General features: G+C 50.0%; 1 protein-coding gene and 1 long non-coding RNA gene across 2 annotated transcripts in view; one reads left to right on the plus strand and one right to left on the minus strand.

The window, feature by feature from the left end:
- Window positions 1-17,097, minus strand: part of TSHZ3 (teashirt zinc finger homeobox 3) — a 74,749-nt gene extending 57,652 nt beyond the window's left edge. Inside the window, exon 1 of the mRNA XM_016935606.3 lies at window positions 16,842-17,097. Coding sequence (XP_016791095.1) covers window positions 16,842-16,881 — 40 coding nt within the window. The 5' untranslated portion in view covers window positions 16,882-17,097. The remainder of the gene's footprint in view (window positions 1-16,841) is intronic.
- Window positions 17,098-19,224: 2,127 nt separating this feature from the next.
- LOC134809047 (uncharacterized) overlaps window positions 19,225-23,662 on the plus strand; it is an 83,015-nt gene continuing 78,577 nt past the window's right edge. The window contains exon 1 of the long non-coding RNA XR_010153571.1: window positions 19,225-19,300. This is a non-coding gene — a long non-coding RNA (uncharacterized LOC134809047). The remainder of the gene's footprint in view (window positions 19,301-23,662) is intronic.

Raw genomic sequence — 23,662 nt, forward strand, 5'->3', positions numbered from 1 at the left:
CACTGCCATGGCAGAAGGGAACCACGGAGCTGGTGGGGCTCTGAAAGCTCAAGGCCATTTTCACTTACTGAATATAATGTCATGGGATAGAAACTGAGATCACATTTTTTGAAGCCACGATGACCGACGACCCCTCATCAGATGTGATTGGGGCACAAATCCACTAAAATTATCAGCTGTATTGGGGAACGGAGATGTGCCATGAAGTTCGCACAGGGCCATCACCCATCCCTACTTAGTCTCAGTTTGGTGGGGACTCCAGTTTAGGGGACTGTGATTACTGGGGTTCTTCAAAAAAGCTGCACAACTCGCTATTTCTAATTTTATGAACACCGTGATATGAATGCAATGCAAAGCAGAGAAAAAGCCATATTGGGTCAGGCCTGCAATTACAGTGGCTAGTGCACTTACTATCTCATAGGAATAAAGGCAAAAAACAAAAACAAAACAAAACAAAACAAAACAGGGGTAGGCCAGGCACACGGCTCACACCTGTAATCCCAGCACTTTTGGAGACCGAGGAGGGTAGACTGCTTGAGCCCAGGAGTTCGAGACCAGCCTAGGCAACATGGCAAAACCCCATCCTACAAAAAATAGAAAAATTACTCAGGCATGATGGTGTGTGCCTGTGGTCCCAGCTACTCAGGAGGCTGAGGTGGGAGGACTGTCTGAGCCCAAGGAGGTCGAGGCTGCAGTGAGCCATGATCATGCCACTGCACTCCAGCTGGGTGACAAGGGAGATCCTGTCTCACAATAAATAAATAAATAAATAAATAAATAAATAAATAAATAAATAAATCCAGGGGTGAAGGCCACACTCAAAGTGTCTGGGAGTTGGGGCCTCAGAGAGATCTACATGAACAGGGCATTTGTTCCCTCCCACTCCCACCAAGGGAGGGCCAAGAGCAATGCATCTGCCCTCCCTAACACTACTCCAACTCAGGAGGTTATGACCAAGGACATGCGAGCCCCTCTCTGGGTGAAAATCAGCTCCATTCCCCCTGCAGAAACGCTCCCACTCAGCTCTTGTGCCTACACTCTCCCTCCTGTAACAAGTCAATTTACAAAAACCAGACCCATCTCAGCAAGGGGACCTGGATCGGCCCTTTTCACCCGCGTATCATCTTGAACCCAAACAGTCCCTTGAACCAGCAAATCCTCAGCCAGCCCCGTGGCATGCAGAGTGTGTTATCTCTCCAGGCAGATCCACTTTGTAAACCACCAAAGAAGCCCCATGGAAGGTTCTGCTTGCAACAAAAAAAACAAACATGCTGATGTCACTCCAACCTGAGCTCTTGGGCCCCAGTGATGGGGCCCGGGGGACTTTACAGTGGGATGCTTGTCCCAGAGCTGCCTCTCCAGGCCAAGTGAGCCATCACCCTGGGACCACCTGGACCAGCCAGGCCCCCATGAAACTTGGCCAGCGCGTTCCCGTTAAAAATGGTCCTGCCATTCACTTCAGCCAGGTTCCCGCACGCACGCTAATAAGTACTTGTTTGTTGAACTGAAAAATCATTACCACAGAACACGTCAAGTAATGAAAGATGTTTTCCTTGCAGAAATGTTAAATACTTCACTTCTTTCACAAGGAGCATGTACGTGTGTTTCCAAATAATACCTTGCTCCCTCCCCACCCACACTACATCAGAAAGTATGGAGCTCCAAGACCCAATCTGAACAGGGCTCATGTTGCACGGCTCTAAGAACCAAGAACATGCTGTTATTTTATTTATTTTCCTTTGCCCAGCTGACTACGTGTTTGTTCTATTAGTTATTCACCTAACCATCTCGGTAGGAACCTCCGTCACTGTCACGTAGGGGAGGGTCCACTCTGCCTTATGATTTTATACAGAAAAGCAAGAGAAAATAACACCACCGCAGCCTCATCTATTACACACCCATAGTATTTGCTAACTAATATATGTGAAAGAGCCATTTTACTACAACCTCAGAGCAGAAACAAAGGCAAGAAATGGAATGGGAACATTTCACCACATGAAAACCACTGATAACCCATCTTCTCCTCTGGCAAATATGAATCTCTGCCCCCTTTCAAAAGCTTTTTGTTAGGCAGATGAGTAATAACAATTGCGTCTTATGCAATGCACTGAGGTCTTTTAAGTGTTTTGGAATGTCTCTACCTACAGGGAGTCACACTGGTTAATTTCTGCTGCCTTTCCCTCTCATCCTAAGGCTTCAGGCAAAGCCAGCAGGGTGGGGGCTGAGCCTGCTTTGAGTCTATGGCAGCTGAGTTAGGAAAAACCAAAATGACTTCCAGGTAACCTTGTCTCATGGAACTCCAGGAGGCAAATACACATCACTTAGATAGAACACTCAAATATCAAGTTGATGCGGGGGTCAGTGGAGTCTTAGGTTTTCTCACCATAACATATGGCTTTGAATGTGGTGGCTCTATCCTGCCATGCCCCCTTGAGACATAAGAGACCTGTGTTTATTCCTGGCTCCCATGTCAGAGAATCCATAACCTGGGGACGGAGATGCTGAAATCCTGGCCAAAATGCACACCCACAGAAGCCAAACCTCCTCTAAAGAATAAGCAATCATCATCCCTTCTTCCTGCCCTCTCTCTGTCATGTGTTCAGTGAGTCACTCAAAAAGCTGCCACGGGTTACCTGGGGGAGCAAGAAACACGAGATCCTGACCAGGGCTCCAGGAAAAATGACCTGCGTGAACTTCTCAAAACTTAAAGACTTTCCCACTTCTTCACCCATTGCTTGTTTTCCCGTTTTTAAGAGGGAGCAAATCTCACTCTAATTTTACTAGCATTAAAGGTTGACATTTTTTACATGTGAATTCACAAATCTACCATAAATGATTCACGGGATCTTTCTTCCTTTGCCCTTCCCCGACGAACCACCACATTTTGGAACTGCGTTGGCTGACATTAAGCAAAGCGCTTTCTCAGCAATTATTTGGAAAGGAGAGATGGCAACTACAAGAATTTCTCTCTGAGGAACAGAGGAGCTACCCTCACAGCCCACTTCCAAATGGCCAGGTCTCACGGAAGACAGGAGGGCCTCCTCCCCTGCCCGGACACTGCCATCCACCTGAAGCTCTCAAGCCCTGGTCAGGCATCTACTGGAATCTCTGGCATTCCTGCAGCACACCCCGTTGTTGGTCTAGAACAGGTACTGACTGCCCTGGAAAATACTGACCTTAAGGACAACTGCCGTGTGTTCAGAAAACTCAAGAGACTGGTTGTCTCCCACTCAGACTTGTGAGCTTAGAAGGCCACCAAGGAGATTCCGGCTCAAGAACCCAAATCGTCACCTGAAGTCGAAGCCACTCATTTCCCTAAAAGCCAAGTTCTGATAAGGAACACTTGCCCCAGCCTCCTGAACAGGTGAGACCTCTGTGAGGGTACCAGCAGGCCTGGCAGGTGCTTTTGCTTATCTGGGTCTCTCTCTATATACATTTCTCTATCACCAAAAGGCCAGAGCTGTGTCACCCCCGTGGGCTCCAAGTGCATTCATTACAGAAGGTGGACGTCACACCATGAGGTGCAGCCACCTGAGATTCCTCTGGGACTCTTGGCAAAAAATCCCCAGTGCTGTGACAGGCAGGGAGTCAGGGACGGAGTCCCTAGTGCACTGATCTGGCGTTCCCTGAAAACGGTGTCCCAGCTCAAAAATGTGTTGCTTTCTTCCTTTTCATGAATTCTAATATTCAAGCCTTTTTTCCTCCTGCTAATTTTAGAAGTCCTGCTATTCTTTGGGAAGAGAATGGTGTGAAAATCAAGCATAGTATCCAAAAATAAAAGAGTAGATCTGTTTCAGGGTTTGCAGCATATTTCACTGAAAAGCAACTCCAGATATGCCACTTTCTATCTAGTTTTTAATACATTTTCCAATTCCTCCAGAATATTTTAGCTTCAGAAAAAGCAAGAACGAACTTCCTGAACTATGACAATTTTTTTTGAGGCTGAAAGGGGCACCCAGAATGGTCTTTAAACCATGACTGGGGGCCTTTTCAGAATGTGACGCCAGGTTATCGCTCTCTGGCTGGGACTCTGTAGTGCACTTTGTGGGACCACACGGAGACAGATTCGAAGTAGGATGGATGGATTCTCTAGGTCCTTGAGCATGTTCCAGTTAGGCAAGAGGCCAGAGGAGATGCATAGCTTACTCTGAGCATCTTGACGGTGGACCTCATGGAATGTCTTTCAAGCTTCCCATCTTCATGTTTTAAAAAATCCGGTTATCTAAGGAACGAAGTTTCAGACCCACCAGAACTGTAGAAGGGCATCGGATCCTGGTCAGCAGGGTCTCACTCCAGTTCTTCGGGGTCTGAGACTCTCTGGAAGAGCCAAGAGTGTGGGCTGGGGAGTGGAGGGAACAGATGCGGGGCACCAGTGGATACCTGAAGACCCCAGCCTGTGCCTCCTCGCCAGCCATGAAAGCCAGAGATTTTTAACAAAAAGTTAGAACTTTGTGTCAAGCCCTTCAAGCAAACAATAAATATTACTTCTGTTCATAATCAGACTTCTCTCCAGCATCGTCTTTGAATGTTGAACCTTTTTCAATTAATTAAAAACTATGCACTGCAGAGTGCATATTTTATCAGCCCTCAGCTGCTTAAGTGTCTAGAAAAGACCAGGCAGTTTTTCTTTCTTCCTTCCTTTCTTTTTCTTTTTTTCTATTTTTTTTTTCTTTTTTTTTTTACAGGCAACCCAGAGCAAGTACTTGCAAGGGTCATATCTTTTTAATTATCTTTTCTCTCTTTGATTAATTATTCCGTCTGACAATAGCGTGTTTCTAATGCTATTCACCTGCCTTTGATGATTGACAACTTTTCTGTCTGATTCAGAGCAAACAGCTGCTGCCACAATCTCCTAGCAACCCGGGTGTGATGGATGAGCCCCCAAGATGGATGGCTGCAATAAATCATGTCTCCAGCCATAAAACTGAGAAAAGGGGATAAGAAGAAAAGCGAACAAAAAACAAAACAAGGTTTCTTCCCATGAGTGCACTCAGTTCCTTACCAATTATACCTGAAATGGACTTTGCACCTATTAATAGCAAAGTTTTTCTAATCAGTAAAAATGGGATGATGGCATTTGTATCAAAGGTGTTTACAATTGTTCCTGCAAATTGGCACTTGTACTCCAATCACCTCCAACACTGCCCAAGTGCAAGGGCAGATGATCAAAGTTTTGCCTTCTTCCACGAAGTCTGAGCAAGGAACAACATCACCTTTGTACCACTGGCTACGATTCCAGGCACCAACAAAGAATACAAATCTGATTCTACCCAATTTTTGGCAGCATCTGGACAACACCAAAAGTAAATTCTAAGTCATGCTGAATGCAGTGCAAAGTGTTAGGCTGCGAATAAAATTATTTCAAAATACACACACACACACACACACACACACACACACACACACACAAAGTTGCCTGGAGTTGATGAGTGAATCAGTACCATTTCCATTTCTTTCCTGTTCATGGCAGTTGCAGGCGTTTTACATGTCAGGGAAAAGTTTGTCCCAGAAGCAGCAAGATAGGAACATTCAGCCCTTCCACAAATTCTAGATTCTCATTTCTTTAGGTAGGAAAACTCTTCCGTTCTAACTTTCTATCCCATCATTCTTAAAAATTAATGTCCACACTGTAAGTCATACAACAAGCCTTTGATTTCATTAGCAACCCCAAATAAAGTCGCATATTTAATAGAATCCCTGCCAATTAAATTTGCACTATCGGGGCTCTCCCAGTAGTGGAGATCCAGCAGGGAGGCCTAGAGTTTCTGTTTTCCTTTTTCCACCAGGGAAGCAGGCTGCAAGGCCTCTTGCAGCAGAAGAGGTGGAAAGGCCAGAGCTTCACCGACTCCTCAGGCAGCTGGGGGCTGTGTCAGTGAACCAGGCTGCGTCCCTGAGTACTTCCAGTAGGTGGGGGTGTCCTGGTGCACACAGCTCAAGGGTGCAAACCCAGAAGCGATTAACTGGCAGGGCTTGGGAACAGCTGTCCACATCAGGCCTGGTGGGGGTCTGCTGGGGCCCTGCAGAGGGGACAGAGCTCAGACACAAAGGGGAAGAGGCTGCTGGGAGCCCGGGCAGGGAGCCGCAAAAGATTATTTTTTATCTGAAATATTCCTGAGACGTGGAAGTCTTTACGTTTCTTCATTCTCACACTACTAACCAAGCCAACCAAAAGATTTTTTTAATAGTTATATTGTGCTAAGCTTTTCAGATACGGTGTTGGTTTTTCTTTTTTTTTTTTTTTTTTTTTTTTTTTAGCATGACACGGAGTTTAAAAAAAATCAGACAAGGGTTCTGGCTTCAGCAACTGCAGCTCTGTTTATATTTTAATGTTTTGTACGTGACTGCTTCTGTGGGGGAAGAAAAAGAGGGAGAGAGAAAGTTGCCTGTGAGCTTTAGTGTAAATCACAGATACTTCATTTTTCTCTGTGTCCTTGGAAATTATTCAAAATTAAAGCCTTCCTCCCTCCATCTTTTTTTTCTTTCTTTCTTTCTTTTTTTTTTCTTTTTTTTCCAGTGGGGGAGTCTTCTGTATTGCACATGCGAGTGTTTGTGTCTGGTCAGCTGCAATGAGAAGGCAAGGCCAATCGATAGAAACACACACACAGGCCCCTACCCTGCCCCAGCTTGTCCGACTCTCAAGTTACAGGTTTACACGGCAAGTCTAAATAATATTCAAAATGATAAATGGTACCCGAAGCCCGGCATCCACCATCAATCTTTTTTTAAGGAACATCCATCTTCAATAACGCACGTTTGAATCATGTGAAGTCAGGAGCCCTGAGATTCATTTATACCACCCTTTGCAAGCCAGGGTGGCTTGAATGATACCTGTCAACCTTTTTCTTTTTTCTTTTTTTTTTCTCTCCCCTTGACTAATGGGAAAAAAAAAAGGCAGGGAAAAGAGAAAAGGAATGAGAAAGGGGGAAAAAAAAAGTCAGAAGAGCGTCAAAGGCTGAACAGTGTGGTTTAGCAGATAATATGAACGAACATAACCTCTCCCGTGCCTCTGCCAATCTCCCACCCGCCACGCCATGCACCCAGGCATCCAGAAGCAGGCTCTACCCCCTTCTCCCCTGCCCAGCCTCTTTCCTCCCTTTCCCTCTTGCCAAATCAGCAGAGCTCCCTCCTGCAAGCCACAGGGTACAGTACCAAGAGGAGGAAGAGAAAGCCTCACATGGACCTGGGCTTCCCTCCCCTCCCTGTAGTCTGGCTGGGGCCCATATGATAAATGACATATGTCATTCTGTCAGGAGGGAAGGGTGGGTCAGTGATGTATGACTCTGCTGAAAAGGAAATCGACTGTTTGGCATGGTGCAGCTCTTCTCCACCAGGATTTAGTTTCAGAACTCTGAAATGAATTCTCCGACGTTTCAAGTGCATAGTTAGGGCAGGGTGATGGGAGGCCTGGGAAATCGTACTCCATCCTCCCACTGCCCTTCCCATGGCAAAAAGGAAAAAAAAAAAAAGGGGGGCGTTCTGCTGCTGATACCTGCAAAAGGCCACGCACGTGTCGAAGTCCCTAGCTGTCGCAACACCGTGGGTTATTAAAAAAAATTGACTTTAAAAAAAAAAAAAGAAAGAAAAGAAATCAAGTGGAGTCAGGTTAGCCCTTTTATTTATTTATTTTTTAATGGCAAAGGGCTGACACAAAAGCAAGATAAAAATTAGCATGTTTGAAGTAATCGTCCCGCAGCTTGACATCTGCATAGTAAATTTTAAAGGAAAAAAATGTGTCAGACAGCCATGAGCCGCCTCGCCCTCCCCCTTTCATTAGCTCACTGCCAGGGTGGCACTGCTGAACCTCATTATGGCGAGAGGATTTATGAAGCTGAACCCAATGGCAAAGAAAAGGCATCTGTCAATAATTGTAGGGAGCTGCACTCACAGCTTTGAAATCTCATTAAGTATGCAGTTATCAGGCATAAAGATCAAAAACATTACTCAACTCCGACAGAATCTTATGGAGGAACATTAATTAGCAACAGGCCTACAGTACAAAAAAAAAAAAAAAAAAAAAAAAAAACCACAGACTTCCTCTCACACCTGCCCAACCCACAAACCTAAAGCAACACTCCCCCTCCCGCCTGAAAAAAAATAATTCCCAGCATCTGAAACTGATCAAGAACATGAAACAAGAGAGACGCACACAGAAAAGGGGAAAGGGAGGGAAGGGGTGGGCGGCGGGCAGGGAGGAGGGGAGAGGGAGGGCGGGGAAATTCAGTTGAGAAAGCCTTGGCGGTGAGGAGAGAAAAGGAAGAAGCTGTCAAACTTGAGAAGGATGTCAGTGCGGGCCCTGATTACTGGGGCCTATGGAGTTCTCAGACCTTTTATCATCATCACCATCAAAACCAGTCTAGGAGTCACTACCGGGAGGACTGGGGGCTGCAGGTTTGCAGCCCAGGCCCAGGGCCCAGACCCCAGGACCCTCTCCTCCAGCCCCTGCTTACCTGGCAGGCAGGAGGCTGCAGGGCCAAGACCCAGGAGGCAGGCCCCGCTTTCCCCAGCCAGTCTGCACCCAGCCAGCTAAAGCTGGCAGCAAGACCTGCCTTCACAGGCTCTGGACACAGGCCAGGGAACCACTGCGTTCACCTTCCATCTCTCAACCACTGTAACACACCTTTTTCTTCCTCCAAAGAGACTGCAGCATCCCCTTCTGACACAGGCACCCTCTGTTATTTGATTTCTGTGTGCAATCCCTTACTGAAAAATACAATATAGATGGGGGAAGGCACGTGGAAACTGCCAAGCTGACCTTGAGTCCCGAGGCCTCCAGACCTCTGTAACACTTGGGACAAGGTGCAGCTCATTACGGGTGTCCAGCAGATCCACACACTAGTTTGACTCTAGGATCTCCAGGAAGGTAAAATTAAATGGCAAGTTTCCTGCCCCACCACATTCTAGCCTCTTGCAAGATGCATCGGCAAAGAGTAATGTACATAATGTACATGTGTTTCAGAAGCATCCCACAAGTATTGCGCACTTGGGGTCTCAGGCAAACTTCCCTGATGTCCTGTGGTGGTCTGGATCCAGGGTAGGTGCACAGAGGCCTGATGGGGTGGGAGTGTGTCTCAAATACCACACAGGTTTCAGTCCAACAGGCAACATCAGCCACTCCCAGACATGTCATGCAACAGTGAGGCACCATCTGTAGCCCCCACCCCCATGAAAGGTGTAGGAAAATAATAAAGTAGATATCCTGCATGTTATTTCCCTTATTGCACTGTTATAGAAAGGTGGCCTTCTCTGTTCACCTGCTAGCATGCACTCACTCTCTCTCTCTCTCTGACACACACACACACACACACACACACACACACGGCACTTCCCACAGTCCCACACCATAAGAAAACCTACAGAACAGCTCCTTTGATCTGAATCCTCTGCTAGCATTCTCTTGGCTCCTCACTCACTCCTAGGCCACATTCTTCCCTGGTTCCACGGCTACTTCTGAAGTGTTTACCTCTCTGGTCTACTCAGAAGACAATGGTCACCTTTTCATAATTAGCCACATCTTTAAGAAAACGGGCATTAAGATTCCTAGGCAACCAGCTTGGCGATCCCTCCAAACCAAGGCCCATCTTTTCCAATAAATGCCTCTCCTTTAGAATATCAATGAACACAGCTCGAATAAACTGTCACCTATGACCAAAAATAGGAACACTTGTCTATAAACCAGACTTGATGAGAAGGCATTTTAGCAGGAGTATTACAATAAGGTGTTTACATTTTTTATGTACTTACCATATTACCTTTATTATGTGTAACATCAAAGTGATTATAGCAATTACATCTAACAGAATTAATTACAGAACTTTGCATCATTCCAGGATACATAATGCATTAGAGGTAAGCCAAAGAAAGAAAACATCTTGATTGTGGTAACTATTGTTGGGGTGTATTTTCTCTAGCAGCAATGCCACACCAACGGCAGCTTTCTGAGCAATGGAAACTGAGGGGTTTAACAGGGAAAAAGCTGTATTCTCTTAAAATTGAACTCATGCTTTTTGCTCAATAGTACGTTGGTGATAGTGGACATATAAAATCAATTTAATTTTTTAAGTGTAAATCTTTAAAAGGTGCTGGTTAATCCACCCAACCAATGTTAATACATAAAGGAGAAAGCACATGGGTGAAAGACTTACAAGTCTTTACGTATGCAAAATAAATTCACTCAAGGCTTCATTAATATTAATTTAAATTCAAAACCCATTTACATTAAATTGTTCATTAAAAATTGCCTATTTTATGCAACATGCATTTCTCAAAGAACTCAGAGGAAACTGAATACATAGGACTAGATTTAATGATGGGAATGGAAAATCAAAAGTAAATGAATTGGAGTCATTTCACGTATATTACCAAACAGCCCTTTGCTCTCCATTAAGGATGGGTTCCACTTTGGGAAACAAATATATATTCTGAATATTGTGTTTTCCACTGCTATAAACTTGTAAACATGACCTTCTGGCCTACCACACAGGAAAAAGAAGAAACACAGAGAAACTGGTGGAAGGGAGAGGGCAGCCAATCCAAAACCTGGCTAGCATTAAAACAGGGACGGTTTGCCTTCGGATCTCACCTGGATTCACAGTGCATTGCAAGTTAGGCTTGCGTTTTTAAAAATGTACGTAAGTTAGCATCTGCCAGTGCCCATCTTGATCTAGAACTAACAGTGTCTCTCTCCCCTACACTCTACCCTTTACAATCCTTTATTCTCTTAGCCAGGTGACCAGGAATGCGATGACAAGGAGTTGGTAAGTTCCTTGTGCCCTCCCTCCCGACAACAATCTGAACTTACCCTGTTTCCCCAACAGCTGTTCTGGATGAAGAAAACACAGTCATAATTAATAACATGTGTCCTGACAGTATGAATTAATAATTTATCATTAAGCCCAAACAAATTTAAATTATTCTTCAAGAGCCACACCTTTGCATATCTGAGAAAATAAGGTAAGGAGATGGTTAAAATGCCCAGGTAATGTGACCTTCACTGAACTACTCGCCCCCGCCCCCCGGAATGTGTCTCTTGGACTATTCTTGTTGAAATGCTAAAATAATTTACAGAATTGAAAGTAATCAAACCCAAGAATCTAAATGCTGATCAAACTAAGTGCATGTGCTAGAAATGTCTTCTTTTTTAAATGGGGCTTATAAAATATTCAATATTTGGTCAAGGACACTATGTAATCTTTCTAATAAAGATTCCTAAACCTAGAGTATGACAGTTGTTCAGGCAAGTGGTCATAAGAAGATTATGTTCTATTACTGTCTTTTTTTTTTTACTTCCAAAAATGCATAGCGTTATTCTGGTCACAAACAGTGACCTGAATTTTTAAGTCCATTTCTAAGCGTAAATTTCTACAAATGGTGAAAAATTAAGAAAAGCTACCAAGTCTATGTCTCCAGTCCTTACAATTCAGGTTTTTTTTTTTTGTTTTTTTTTTAAAGAAAATCCAGAAACAGGGGAAAAATATTGATAGCCATTGTTTAGTGGGATTTAAAAATTTAATGACTAACTGCAAATACTGGAAACTGGAATTAATCTGTCTGGATTTTTTTAAAAAGGCTTACAGACATTTAAATGCATGTATCGGGACACTTTATCAACCTAACATAAAATTGTCATCTTATCTTATTATATGACTATTTTATGCATGTGTCAAAGAATTTAAAAATGACTGCCTGTCTATTGAGTCTAATTACAACTGCACATTATCTGTCTGGATGTACCAGTCCATATCATTGTTACTAAATACAATATATTGTATTCACCTTTCATTTGTAACTTCAGACAGAGAAACCACAATTTAGAGCATAACTAAAACACAGACACAGACACACACACGCACACACAGAGTGAACACCTGCAAGGGTTTGGGATACTGGATACCACTGTTCCCTTCTGTCCTTTTCCCCTCCATGGGCTTTGAGGGTGATGCCACAGGGGTGTGATAAAGCAGCTGATTTGAAAGATCCAACTACCTACCTGGGCTGGACACTAACACAGAAGGGTAGACACACACACCCTACTTTATTTCATTTTTATTAATTTTTTTACGACATGACCAAAGCTATTTTTACCCTCTGCCCAGTGACAGGCAGGGATGAAAATGGGGCAGGAGGAAAGCCTTACAAACTGCACTTGGGATAACTGTGAACTGCTGCCACTCTTGGATTAAACATGGCTGTGTGCACCAGGACCGGGCACTTCCGAATCCTTTCCTCTCTGCCTCCCCACGGGCCTGCCTGCCTGCCTGCCTGCCGCAGCCCTGGCCCCAGCCTGACTCTGGCAGGACACGCGTAAAAGAGAAAGCACCACAAGAGGTCCAGGCACTCTGCCTTCAAGAAGGTAGGTCCTTTCTCTTTCCAGAAATCCCAGGAGTGGAGGGCGGCGGTAAAGGAATGGTTTTAATTCTCTCAACTCACCTGGGTTTCACGGTATTTCCCACAGCCCTGAGCAGTCACCTTTCATTCTAATCACTTGACAAAACAATCTTTAGCAAAAAGAGGGGGAAAGGCAGACGTGTGAGGCAATTTAGGGAATCGCTGCTGAGGCATCAGTTATTGACTATCTGGCTCCTGTTTATGAGCGCGCTCAAGGCAAAACTAAGAACAAAATGACAACATCAACAGCTCACAATCAAGTGTGGCCCTGGAGAGCACTGAAGCCCTAACTGACAGCTGTCAAGATAATGGGGGCACCGCAGCTGATTCTGGAAGGTTCTCTTCCCCACGTGGACATCCAAGGGAATAGCCTTGCCTCCCACCTCCTTTGTTTTTCTCCTTCGTCTTCTTGGCTTTCCTTTTTAGAATTTGCATTGTTGCTCTCATTTCGTAGGAAATGGGGGAAGAAAAAAAATCATAGAACGGTCAAAACCAGTCACTCTGCCACCTTGCTACAGAGTAGAATACCTGTCCAAGGAGAAATACGTGGCAGGTATGAGACGAAAAAAATTCCCAAAGCTAAGGCCGAAATGTCCTTCTGAATGCTCCATGTGCTTCCAAGAGAGAAGGGAAAAGCTCCTTCCCGGAGCTGCCCGATGTGTGGACCAGACTTAGGAAGGTGTCATCTGGACACCACCAGGTGGGCCACCTCTTAGGCATGCCCATGTCTACTGGCAACATGGAACCCCTCTGGCTGTTCCAGGGGGATCCACGTGTTCTGTGGCACCAGCAGACCCTAGGGGGTCCAAGTCACTTTCACAAAAGTCAAGATGCTTGAAGATTCACCCTTGCCTTGTTTTTACCACCTAAGAACTCCACGGAACATTACCCCCTTTCAAAGAATATAGCTCGCTGGCAAATTATGGTTCGATGGTTTCTTTTTGTTTTTTGTTTGTTTTTTTTTTTTTTTTTGGAAGCATAAGAAATGGTCTTTTATGATTTCACATTTGCCTCCAGAAAATTAATATAAGTAAAATATCTGCTATTAAGTATTACACTAAAATTTTTCTGGCATTTTCAGAAATGTTTTCTAAAAACCACTCTGAACAGGAGAAAATCATGCTTGAAGCAAGGGATAATGGTCATTTTGCCTGAAGGACACTGTCCTTCCCTAACCCCACTCCTCTGAGCTTCTAAAAGCAGCAACATCTGTCCAGCACAAATGCACACCCCCTGGAAATTACAGGTCTCAAGGAAGCAAACTCCCGCCCAGGTTTCTCTTTGGCAGGTAAAGAAACCTCTCTTTCTCTTTGAGAAAAGACACTAAGCCATACATAGTTTCTATCAAAACATCAAAAACTCCTAAAGTACAGAAATATGTATTTTCAGGGATTCTTGGAGCCTGCTTCGGCCTTCGGGAAAGCAATGATACATTGGCCTAGATATGAAGACCGTGTGTACCTGTGTGCCACGTCTGCTCGCCCTACCCAGCTCTTGGCCTTTTGTGGTTGTTATTCTACCCCAGACCATTAAAAGGGCCCTAATTCCTATGACATGATTATCCAGGTACCAAAGCCCATTTGTCACCTGCAGCAGAAAATTGAGTTAATGCACAACTAAAGGCAGCCAGGACTGTGTAATATCAACTTGATTACATCAAACTAGCTGCAAACCTAATTCTGCTGGATGACACTGCGTCGAGCTTGTCATCTCCAATCATTAAAGCTGTCAGGAATCCATCAGGTTTACAGCTAATTAGGTGAACACTAATGAAGCTGGCAAAACAACTTTTCTTTTTTTATGGCTGAGCGGACCTTTCAGTTTGGAGGGGAAAAAAAATTCTCGAGTATTCTCAAGGTTGCTGGGGACTGGATTTCCAGTTACCAATCAGCAGACATCTTTCTTTTCTCCACTCTCTCTCTCTATCAGTACAAAGCAATCAATTTGTCATCACTCCCAGTATGCCACAAAAGCTGGCATGAACCTTATAACTTGCAGCTGGGAAAACTAAAAAAGAGGAGAAAAAAATGGGAAGTTTCTCGTCCATCCAAACAAACAAACCACCCAAAAAAAAAACCTCTGTGCATACTTATCACCAGCCTAAATGTGGAGGTTTTTTTTTTTTTTCTCTCCACTCTTCTTAAATAAGTAGCTCTTCAGTCCGCCTCCACCCCCTCCTCCACATGTCCATTAGGCAGAGGCATTCTGATAAAGTAAATCCAAAACCCGAGTATGGGAAAGAAATAAAGCACTCATGCTGCCAGCTTCTGATTGACCATTAAGCTATTGATGAATGTGCCTGTCAGGAGAGAGACAATTAAATCAAATATGAAACAAAGTCGTTTTGACGGGTCATTTTGATAGAGCAAAACCATTCTTCCATCTCCTATTAGTCCTGCAGTCAAGTTTTTTATATAATGAATTTTTCTTAACTGACCTGAGATTTCCTGGCTGGCTTTCTTTAAAAAAAAAAAAAAAAAGTGCGAAAAGGTTAGTGAACAGGTTGCTCTAAAAATAAATAAATAAATAAATAAATAAATAAAGCCAACAGCAGGTTCCCTCCTCCTCTGATATTTTTCTGCAGGAAGCTATCAAATACGAGTCTCAGATTGGCAGGGTGCAACCGAAGAGATGAACTAGAGAGAGAGTTCTGAACCAAATGTAAAGATGTAATCACATATGGTTCATTGGATGGAGGCACACACATACCTTAAAATGTGTATCCAAAAAGGAAAGAAAAAAAAATTCAAAGACTGGAAGAAGCCCAAGACATTCCTACTACTCAACTTTGTGAAGGATTCCTCCAAAGTTTCAGAGTTTATTTTGGGTAGATAAGCTCATTGCTTGAGCCTGGAATTTAAAGTAGAAGGTGGGACGGGCAAGAAGCAAGCTCCAGGAGGTTAACTAGGGAGGCGGCAAGCTCCCTACAATCACTCCTGGAATTTTCAAACTTTCTAAATTTGGGCAACACCGAGGACAGAGAGCAAAACCTGCATCCTAAGCCCCAAACCAACCCTGTTTTCTTCTGAGATTTTCTGAAGACACTGGCAGGCAAGTACATTTCTGGGAGAAGAGAGAATTATCATTCCTTCTCTGTGACCCCGTGTAAGGGGTCTGGAGTGCAGAGTGCAGCCAACGTGTGAGGTCCCCTGGCAGTGCCGGCTGGCATGATGGAAATTATGGGCACTCAGGGCACCATGGGTACAACGCCTTCCTCCAAGATGGGCACCAGCCAATGCCCTGACCCTACTCTCTGCCCTTCCCTCTTAACATCAAAAGAGAAGTAAAAGAAAGGAAGAGAAAAGAAAAGAAAGGAAGCCCCACTTAACCCTCCCCTTCAGGGAGCATCTGAACCTCTGCACATCTGAGTGTTACTCATATCAAAATACATCACGTCCATATGTGGTCCTCTCGGCAATCTGCCCCAAATCCCAAAGTTGCACTGACAGGGCCCTCCTGACGTCACAGAGCTTGGCCTCACTATTGCAAGTGATTTATTGATGTTTATTGGGAATGAATAGATCAAAGGCAGCAGCATGACAGGCGATCAATCAGTCATCAAATCAAGGATGGCAACGGGCCAGAAACCCTTCTTCCAGGCAACTTGCCCCCAACCGACATTATTGCAAAATAATGTTATGTGTGTGGTTTTTGTTTTGTTTTCAATGATGCGTTTTCCAGAAAAGAAAAGAAAAAAAATCGGCTCAGTCTTAACAGGAGTTGACACTCCCGGTTAAAGAAGAAGAAAAAAAAAAAAAAAAGGAGGAACAAAAAAGTACTCAGACACGTCCCAGAACTAAGTGCTATGCGGAGATGAGGGTGGGAGCAGCAGTACAAGGAGGGGGTGGGGGCGAGGAAACACAAACAGGGGAGAAGGAAACGCCAGCATCTAACATGGACTTGACAGTCATCTGACAATACCCAGACCCTGTGCGCTCCGGGTTCCACCGCTGTGCCCAGTTTGGGCCCAAGAAATGAGGAATCAATCGTGTTAGTACTAAGGTGGCCGAGGGGACCGGCTCGCTCACTCGTTCGCGCTCCCTGGCTCGGCGGACACCAGGCAGTCCCCCGGCGGTCGGCCGCTCGGAGGACGCGGAAGATGTCCCGGGGAACTCAGGTGACCCCGCCCGCCCCCCACAGAAAGAGCCAGACCGGGGTTGCTTCCCATTCCCTCTGCAGCCGGAGAGCTGAGGAGGCAGGGACCTGGCGCGGCTCAGCGCGCTCCGCGAGCGGCTCCCCAAATGGGTGCCAGAGGGAAGAGGGCAGAGCGCGGCGGGGCGTCCGGGGGGCGCCCGGTACCCGAGGCGGGCGCACGCACCCAAACAGGAGAGAGGCGCCCGGAGTTACTCAGTACGGGCAGAGGAGCGGGGCGAGGAGCGGGGTCGCGCCCGCTGGAGGCGCGGGGAGAGCGGAGGAAGAGGAGGAGGAGAGCAGAAGGAAGGGGAAGCGGCTCGTACCTGCTGCGCGCCGGGGCGCCTGCTGCTTCCTCCTCGGCATGATGCTTCTCCGGCGACTGCCACTGCCGCCGCCGCCGCCGCTGCCGGGCTGAGGACAGGGAGGGAGGGGCGGCGGGCCCGCGGGGGGGCGAGGCGGGCCTGCTCTCAGCCTCCCCCCCGGAGAGCGGCCGCCCGCAGGATGCTGCTGCGCCCAGGCTCTCCGCGTCCCCCCCGCGCCGCGCTCCGCCGCGAACCCCGAACGTGCGGAGGGAAGAAGGAGGGCGGGCGAGGGAGGCTCGGGGAGGGAGGAGCACGGGGGGGAGGAGGAGGCAGAGGAGGAGGAGGTGGAGGAGGAGGAGGAGGACCGCGCTGCCGGCGGAATGGGAAGTTTGACAAATCGCTCCAGAGGCCGGAGGAGGAGGGGGCGGGGAGGAGCGGCGGCCCTGCCCCCCCCCCGCCCCGTCCCCAGACGAGGTGCGCGGGGTTCGGGGCTGGGGGGCGGGGAGAGGGGGAGAGGGCGGGCAGAGGGGTGGGAGGAGGAGCGCGGGAGCGGCCCGGACCGGTACTGCCCCGGCCCCCGCCCCTAGGCCGGGGGTCACGGCATCCGGGGGGACGCGCAGCCGCCGCCGCGGCCCGGGGTTCGGCGGTCCAGTCTTCTGCCCGTGGCGCGGCTGGAGCGGCGGCGTCGGCAACAGGCAAGCTTAAAGGAAAAGGAGATGATCGTGTCAATCGCCCGCCCGCGGGGGCGCCGCGCCCCCGCCCCCGGCCCCAGGCCCGCGTGGGACCCCCGCCCCGCCAGCGAAAGGGGTGCCGCCCCTCCGCCTCCGCCCCGTGCGCACACGCGGGGGCGCGGCGCCCGCCCCGCCGAGCCCGTCCCGGGGCGCTCGTTACCCCCCACCCCTATTCCCACCCAGCGTTCGTCCCCAGCCACCCCCCAGCTGCCCCACCCGGCTCGCACTCCTCTCCACCCGCCGACTCCGGAGCCCCCAGCGTGGTCCCCGGGCCGGGGCTGGCGCCCCGCGGGGAAGCCAGAGCCCACGGGCAGGCCCCCTCCAGGGAGGAGGCGGGCGCGGGCCGGGGCGGGTGGGGGCAGCCCTCAGACCCCGCGCCACCCAGCTCCTCCCCCAGGACCCGCCGTAGCCACTTCCCCCAATTTTTTTTCCCCGGACAAACTTTCCTGGGCCCGTCCCGGGGGTCGGTGTGGGAGGGGGTTCCTTCAAGTTTCCTCTCCTGACTTTGGGATGATCAGGGTCCCTCCACCCCGCCCCTCGCCCCCGGGAGCCGGGCCGCGCCCCCCATCCACGGCGCGGGCCGATCCTAGGGCGGGACGGGGGCGGGAGAAGGAAACCGGGCTCCCCTGCCCATCCCCCGCCAGGGGCTCCCCCCGAGAGCCTAGGGGGCCGCCGCGCCGTGTCCCGCGCCCGGCCTGCCGGCGCTGCTGGACTAGAGGGATTGATTATTGATTGGTGATCCGGGTCGCTGAGGCTCCGGGCCGGCCCGGCCGGCTGGCCGCGGCGAGGAGGAGCTGGCTGGGCGGCGTGGGCGGCGGGGCGACGCGGGCTCACTTACGGGCGGCGGTGAGGGCGCGGGTGGGCCGGAGCTCATGCGGGCGACCCCCGGGCGGCGGCGGCGGCGGAGCGGGAGCCGGAGCCCGAGCGGCGCGGGCGGCGGCGCATCGATGCGCTGCGGGCTCGATTGCGTCTCCCTGGGCCAGCTCTCAGGCCGGGAATGGGGCGGCCGCGCCGGGGCCGGCTCCGGGCGCTGCCGGGCGGCGGCTGCTGGAGCGCGGGGGCGGCCTCCGGGCCCACTATCCCCGAGGCGGCCCTGCGCCCGGGCGCGCCGGCTGGGGCTCTGGCGCTCTCGCAGGCCCCGAGGCCGACAGTCCCGGCGAGGGCGGGCGCCCCGCGCTCCAGCACCGGCTGCCTGAGCGCTCCTGGAGCAGCAAACCCCAGACTTCTTCCTCCTTCTCTCCTTCCTTCCTTCCCCCCACCCTTATCTTTTTCTTTTTTTAGTCTCTTTCTCCCTCTTTTTCTGCCCTGTGTCCTTTTTATTTTTTCTCTACGACTGTTTTTGCAAGTTTGTTTCAAAAGTTCACAGCATGCTTTCTTTTCTTTTAGACCGGGAGACAGTGATCTTCACCCACACGGTAAGATCAAAAGTCTCCGCTCGCCCAGCCTGCGGGCTTGGGCTGGGTCCAGACGTCTCCCAGGATGCAGATGCGCCGCCGCTGGCCTCCCCGGCTATAAAGCCGCCTCCAGCGCCTTTCCGCGCGCAGGAGCGCTCGGAGTTGTGGGGTACGGACCCCAGGCGGGGCAGGGAGTCCGAGGCGGGCTGCGGCGGGGCTCTGGGGCTGGCGGACTCGGGGGCTGAGGCGCCGTGCGCGTTGGGTGCCCGCGGCCGCAGAGGCCAGAACCGCTACTCCTCCAGGCCCGGGAGACGCGGCCGTGGAGCGTGAAACGCTTCTTGCAAGCGAGGAAACGGTGAGTTGGCCGACACCGCCGGCGGCCTCACCATTCTGGTGGCCGCGCTGAGCTCCTGTCGCCTGGAGGCGGGTTGCGCCGCACGGGGTCAGCTCCCGCCGGCTCCCCGCTCACCTTCGAAGCTCCCACTTAGGCGCGCCCGGTGCGGCGTGTGCACAGCGCGGGGCGCCGCACACGGAAGCGTGTAGTTCTCCCTGGTCGCGCTTTTCTCCTCCTTTCCATCCCCTCGCTGTTCTTGCAAACCTCTGTACCTTCGGCCCCCTCCCACTGCGGGCCGCGGCCTGAACTCGGGTCTCCGCGTAGCCGGCCGCCGCCGCTGGGTCGCTGCCTGGCCCTCCCCCGCTCAGGCGCCGAGCGCTGTGCGATCCGCCCTAACATCTGTCCGTCCAACCATTGGCGCATCCATCAGTGTCAATGGGCTGCACATTCCAGCGACAGCCCGCCACGCACAACACGGGCTATGCGGAGTGCACGCAGCAACCATACTGCCATGTCGGGACACGCAAAAAGGCCCCCGGCCTGGCTTGGCACAGCCTGAATGCCTAATCTGTGTTCTTTCAGCCACATGTACCCACCCCCACTTAATATCTGGACCACCAAACATGAATAGTTTTGCAGACCATTGTAGGGATGGAATTGAAGGAAGAGGGGCAGTGTCGCCCGACTCATTATTTTCCACCAGGTTTTCTCTGCCCTTCTGTGGGCTGGGTGTGGCTAGGAGAGAAGGAAGGGAGACTTCCCAAATCCGCACCAAGCACACTGCAGAACCGGAAGCTACCTGGATGCAAGGGCTTAAACCCCCTTCACCTGGGCCTAGGATGTGTTGTCGAGGTCGCTGGGCAGGTTTTAGCCAGGAGGTCTCGCGCTAAAACTTTTTGGCCCCGCCTGGCTGCTGTGTGTGACATGGCCTGATGGAGAGGAGCTGGAGAGCGGAGGAAAACGTGGATCCCAGTGAGAACTAAGGGCCAGATTTAGGGAGAAATAGTGTCTGGATGGCAGTAAATCTGTAATTCACATTTTGTTTACAAAGGGAGAAAGGGCAGGGCTGTAGGTTTGAGAAGCCAGAGGTTTGCGCGGAGTTCCGTGTGCCCATTCCCCGAGAGTGCCGCTCTTGGCTGTGGTTGTTTGTTCTACCTGATTTTGCCTCTTGCCTTCAACTCCCCCATAACCCCTCCCCAAATGTCCAGAGGGCAAACATATGCGCACACCTCCCTGATCAATCCAGCCAGACCAAAGGGCCTTCCCTGTCCTCCCCCTAAGAACTTAATGGGAAGAGTGTACGGGGGACCTACTCTTGGGACATCTGCAGGGCGGCTGTACCAGGCGTTTTACCTGACTTTATTCTTACCGCAAAGATTTCCGTCTCGGTACCTGGTGCCCCCTCAGAGTCCACTACACAAACGGGTAAAATCCCGCGCGGCTATTCATTTCGCCATTCGCGAGTAAGAAGGGGAAAAGGAGCCGCTTCTAGGAGAGCACTGAGGTATGCTCGGTTCGGTTCCCGAGGAGGCCAGAAGCGGCCGCGGCGGCGCGGGCTGGAGCTCCCTCCTGCAGGGAGACACCGCGCTCTAGGGTGTGGGCTTCGCCGCCCACATCCAGTGGTCGAACTGTTTTCACGCTAGACTAGAGGGCGGAAAAGTCTGCGCCCGCGGAGAAGCTAGAATTCTGTAGAATGTACGCTGTGTAGAAATCTTTTCACCCCACTCTTCAGAGTTGCAGATTATCTTTGAAAAACAACAGGCTCTGGCCCTGCCAGCCCTAGTAACTTCTACCCGCCTGAGTCACTCTGAAAAGCCCCTAGGCCAGTGAGATGTCCCCACCTTTGGGAGGTGCCGCCTTTCCGGGAACATTAAAAAAAAAAAAAAACCTAAAAATAGAAGGAGGAAACATGAGCAAAGGCGGTGGGACGACTCACCGAAACACCGAGGTGCAAATGTCCATAGGAGAAACTGGCACTCGCATGGCAGCCAGCTGGCTCACCCAACAGCTGGGTGGTAACCTTGTGATCCCCAAACATCCCCCAGGGCCATGAAGGCAGTGCTGACCCCCACGACTGCACCTCAGGCCCAGTGGAATCCCGCTCCTCCTCCATAGTGGTGCTATGTAATCAGTAGAAAATCAGTAGAAAAGCTCCCAAATGAAGCTGCTTCAGGTCAGGGGTTAGAAATCTGCCTCAGACTTTTTGAACTCAAGGAAATCGGGACACCTGTCCCCAGGGCTACCTGTGCCCCACCCCAGGATCATTCATGACCTTAGCTACCGGGAGCCCCGCCCGGATAAGTTTTTAAAAGAGAGAGAGAAAGAAAAAAGTCACATGCAGGCAAGGCTAGGAACAGGTGTGTGCTGTGGGGACGGGCACTTGGCTCGCAACACAGCACACAAAGTCACGAAGTCTGTGCCAGAAAGGAGTAGCCAAGCCACCGCCGGGAGGCAGCCGAGGTTGTGTTTAAGGTGGCGATTGAGGGCAGTAGGTGACAACTCGACCCAAAGAAGGCCAAGTGTTGTCCTTATCTGGGGTGGCCACTGAGGGAAAAGACTTAAGGGAAAGAAGGTGTCCTCAAAGCTACCATTACAAGATGAGGAGCTAGAGTGGGCTCAGGTCCCAGGCACCCAGGGCTTAAGCCTTGATCTTGGAGAGGTTCTCGGAGGGAGGCTTGGGCCACCTGGAGGGACTGGGCACGCTGAGTAGTACCCTCTGGGAGGCTGTACCCCCTTTCAAAGTGTGAGGGCATTTGTCCAAGGTGTAGGCTTTTAGGGAGCCCAGGGCTGGGCAGCACCAGGGGAGAGAGGCACCAGGTGGGTGCCCTCCTGCCTGCACTCACCTGGAATGCTGGCATATGGGTTTTTCGCCTTCCTCACACCTCCCCACACCACATTCGGGGCTAGGCAGTGTCGAGGAGGTGCCTTGGGTTCAGGGAAGCTTGCCACCTGCACACCTCAACCAGGAATTGGGCCCCGGAATCTCAGCCCCTGCCCAAGCAGGAAGGATAGGGACCCTGGCCCTCGCCAGGTGGTAAATTGTTTGCTAAAAGTGCATTTACACAGCGGCGAAGTTTGTTTCTCTTTTACCGGTAGCTTTGTTTTAACGAACCAGATGTTTTGTCTGTAAATTCTCCCAAGAACTTTTCCAGTTTTGACTTGAAATAAACCTTCGAAAATCGGAAGAGTATATTAATACCACTTCTGTGGGGCCTCAGGAGAGCTGAGTCAGGTGTGCCTGGATGGGAGCTGGGGGTGGGAGTACAATCTTTGGAGAGAAGTAGGGGGCTTCTCTTGGCCCAAGGTCAAGAATTGGTTTGGGGGAGGTGAAGTGCCTCCCCGACTCCCAAAACAGGTGCACGCACACGCATTGTCACACCAGAGTACGCACTCCCAGCCCTCCTCCAACCAGGCATAGCTTGCTACTTCGTAAATTTCTTGTGGCTTGGGGCACAGAGATGTAGCTCAACTTTGCAGACTGTGTCCACTGCATGCCGCTGCCGTTTTCCACGAGGACCGCCTGACTGAAAGGCAAAGGGGCCTTCGATCTTCTTCCCGGTGCAGCTTTGATGCCTGAGTGTCCGGGGCCGGGGCCGGGGCCAGGGCAGAGCAGGGTGGAAGCTGGTGCCCCTGTCTGGCCCACCCTTAACTCCTGGGCACAACTAGATTCGGGAGAACTTGGGGTGGAAGCCGACCTGGTCTAGGAAGCCAAAGCCTGCAGGTCCCCCTCTCCAATGCCTCATTTTTTCCGATTTAGGATTTCCAGGCAGTTATAAACACCTTAAAAAAAAAGACCCACTTAACAATACACCTAAAAGAGGGAGGGAAGGAAGGAAGGAGTACGGTTATCACAGGCGTGTGGGGAGAGGGAAACCAGGTCTGCCTAGAAACCCACCTTCTGGTCCTGTGAGTCATAGCGGCCACTTTCTCGGGTTTCCCAAGACAGGAGATGGCGATTTTCTACTCCCTCCCCTCTCCCCAAGCTTTCCAGTGCTCTGAGTCTCACATCTTCAGATACCTCTTTCTTCCTTCATTCTCTTTCGTTCAATCATCTACGGAACTTTCAAAAACTTTTTTTTTTTTTAGGAGAGCGAAGATTAAATAAAGAAAATAAAACGTCTTTGTATTTCAGTCTAAGGAGGACAGATGCACATTAAACTCAGTTTGGAGCGCTTAACTCCAGGCGAAATGCCCTTTTATCAAATCCCACGCGTCGACTTGGGTTGCGCTGGGAATTTCACGAATTCCTCGCTGCAGCGTGGCGTGGTTTACCCCCACCCCCACCGCCACCCCACTTTGGGTGAAATGGATTTTTGGAAACCATTTAAGCAGAGCTAAAAATAAGGGTGGGGGGATCCCTACACTAGAGATAGCTGCAGCCAC

The sequence above is a fragment of the Pan troglodytes genome, chromosome 20 (assembly GCF_028858775.2).
Source record: "Pan troglodytes isolate AG18354 chromosome 20, NHGRI_mPanTro3-v2.0_pri, whole genome shotgun sequence".
Classification (NCBI taxonomy): domain Eukaryota; kingdom Metazoa; phylum Chordata; class Mammalia; order Primates; family Hominidae; genus Pan; species Pan troglodytes.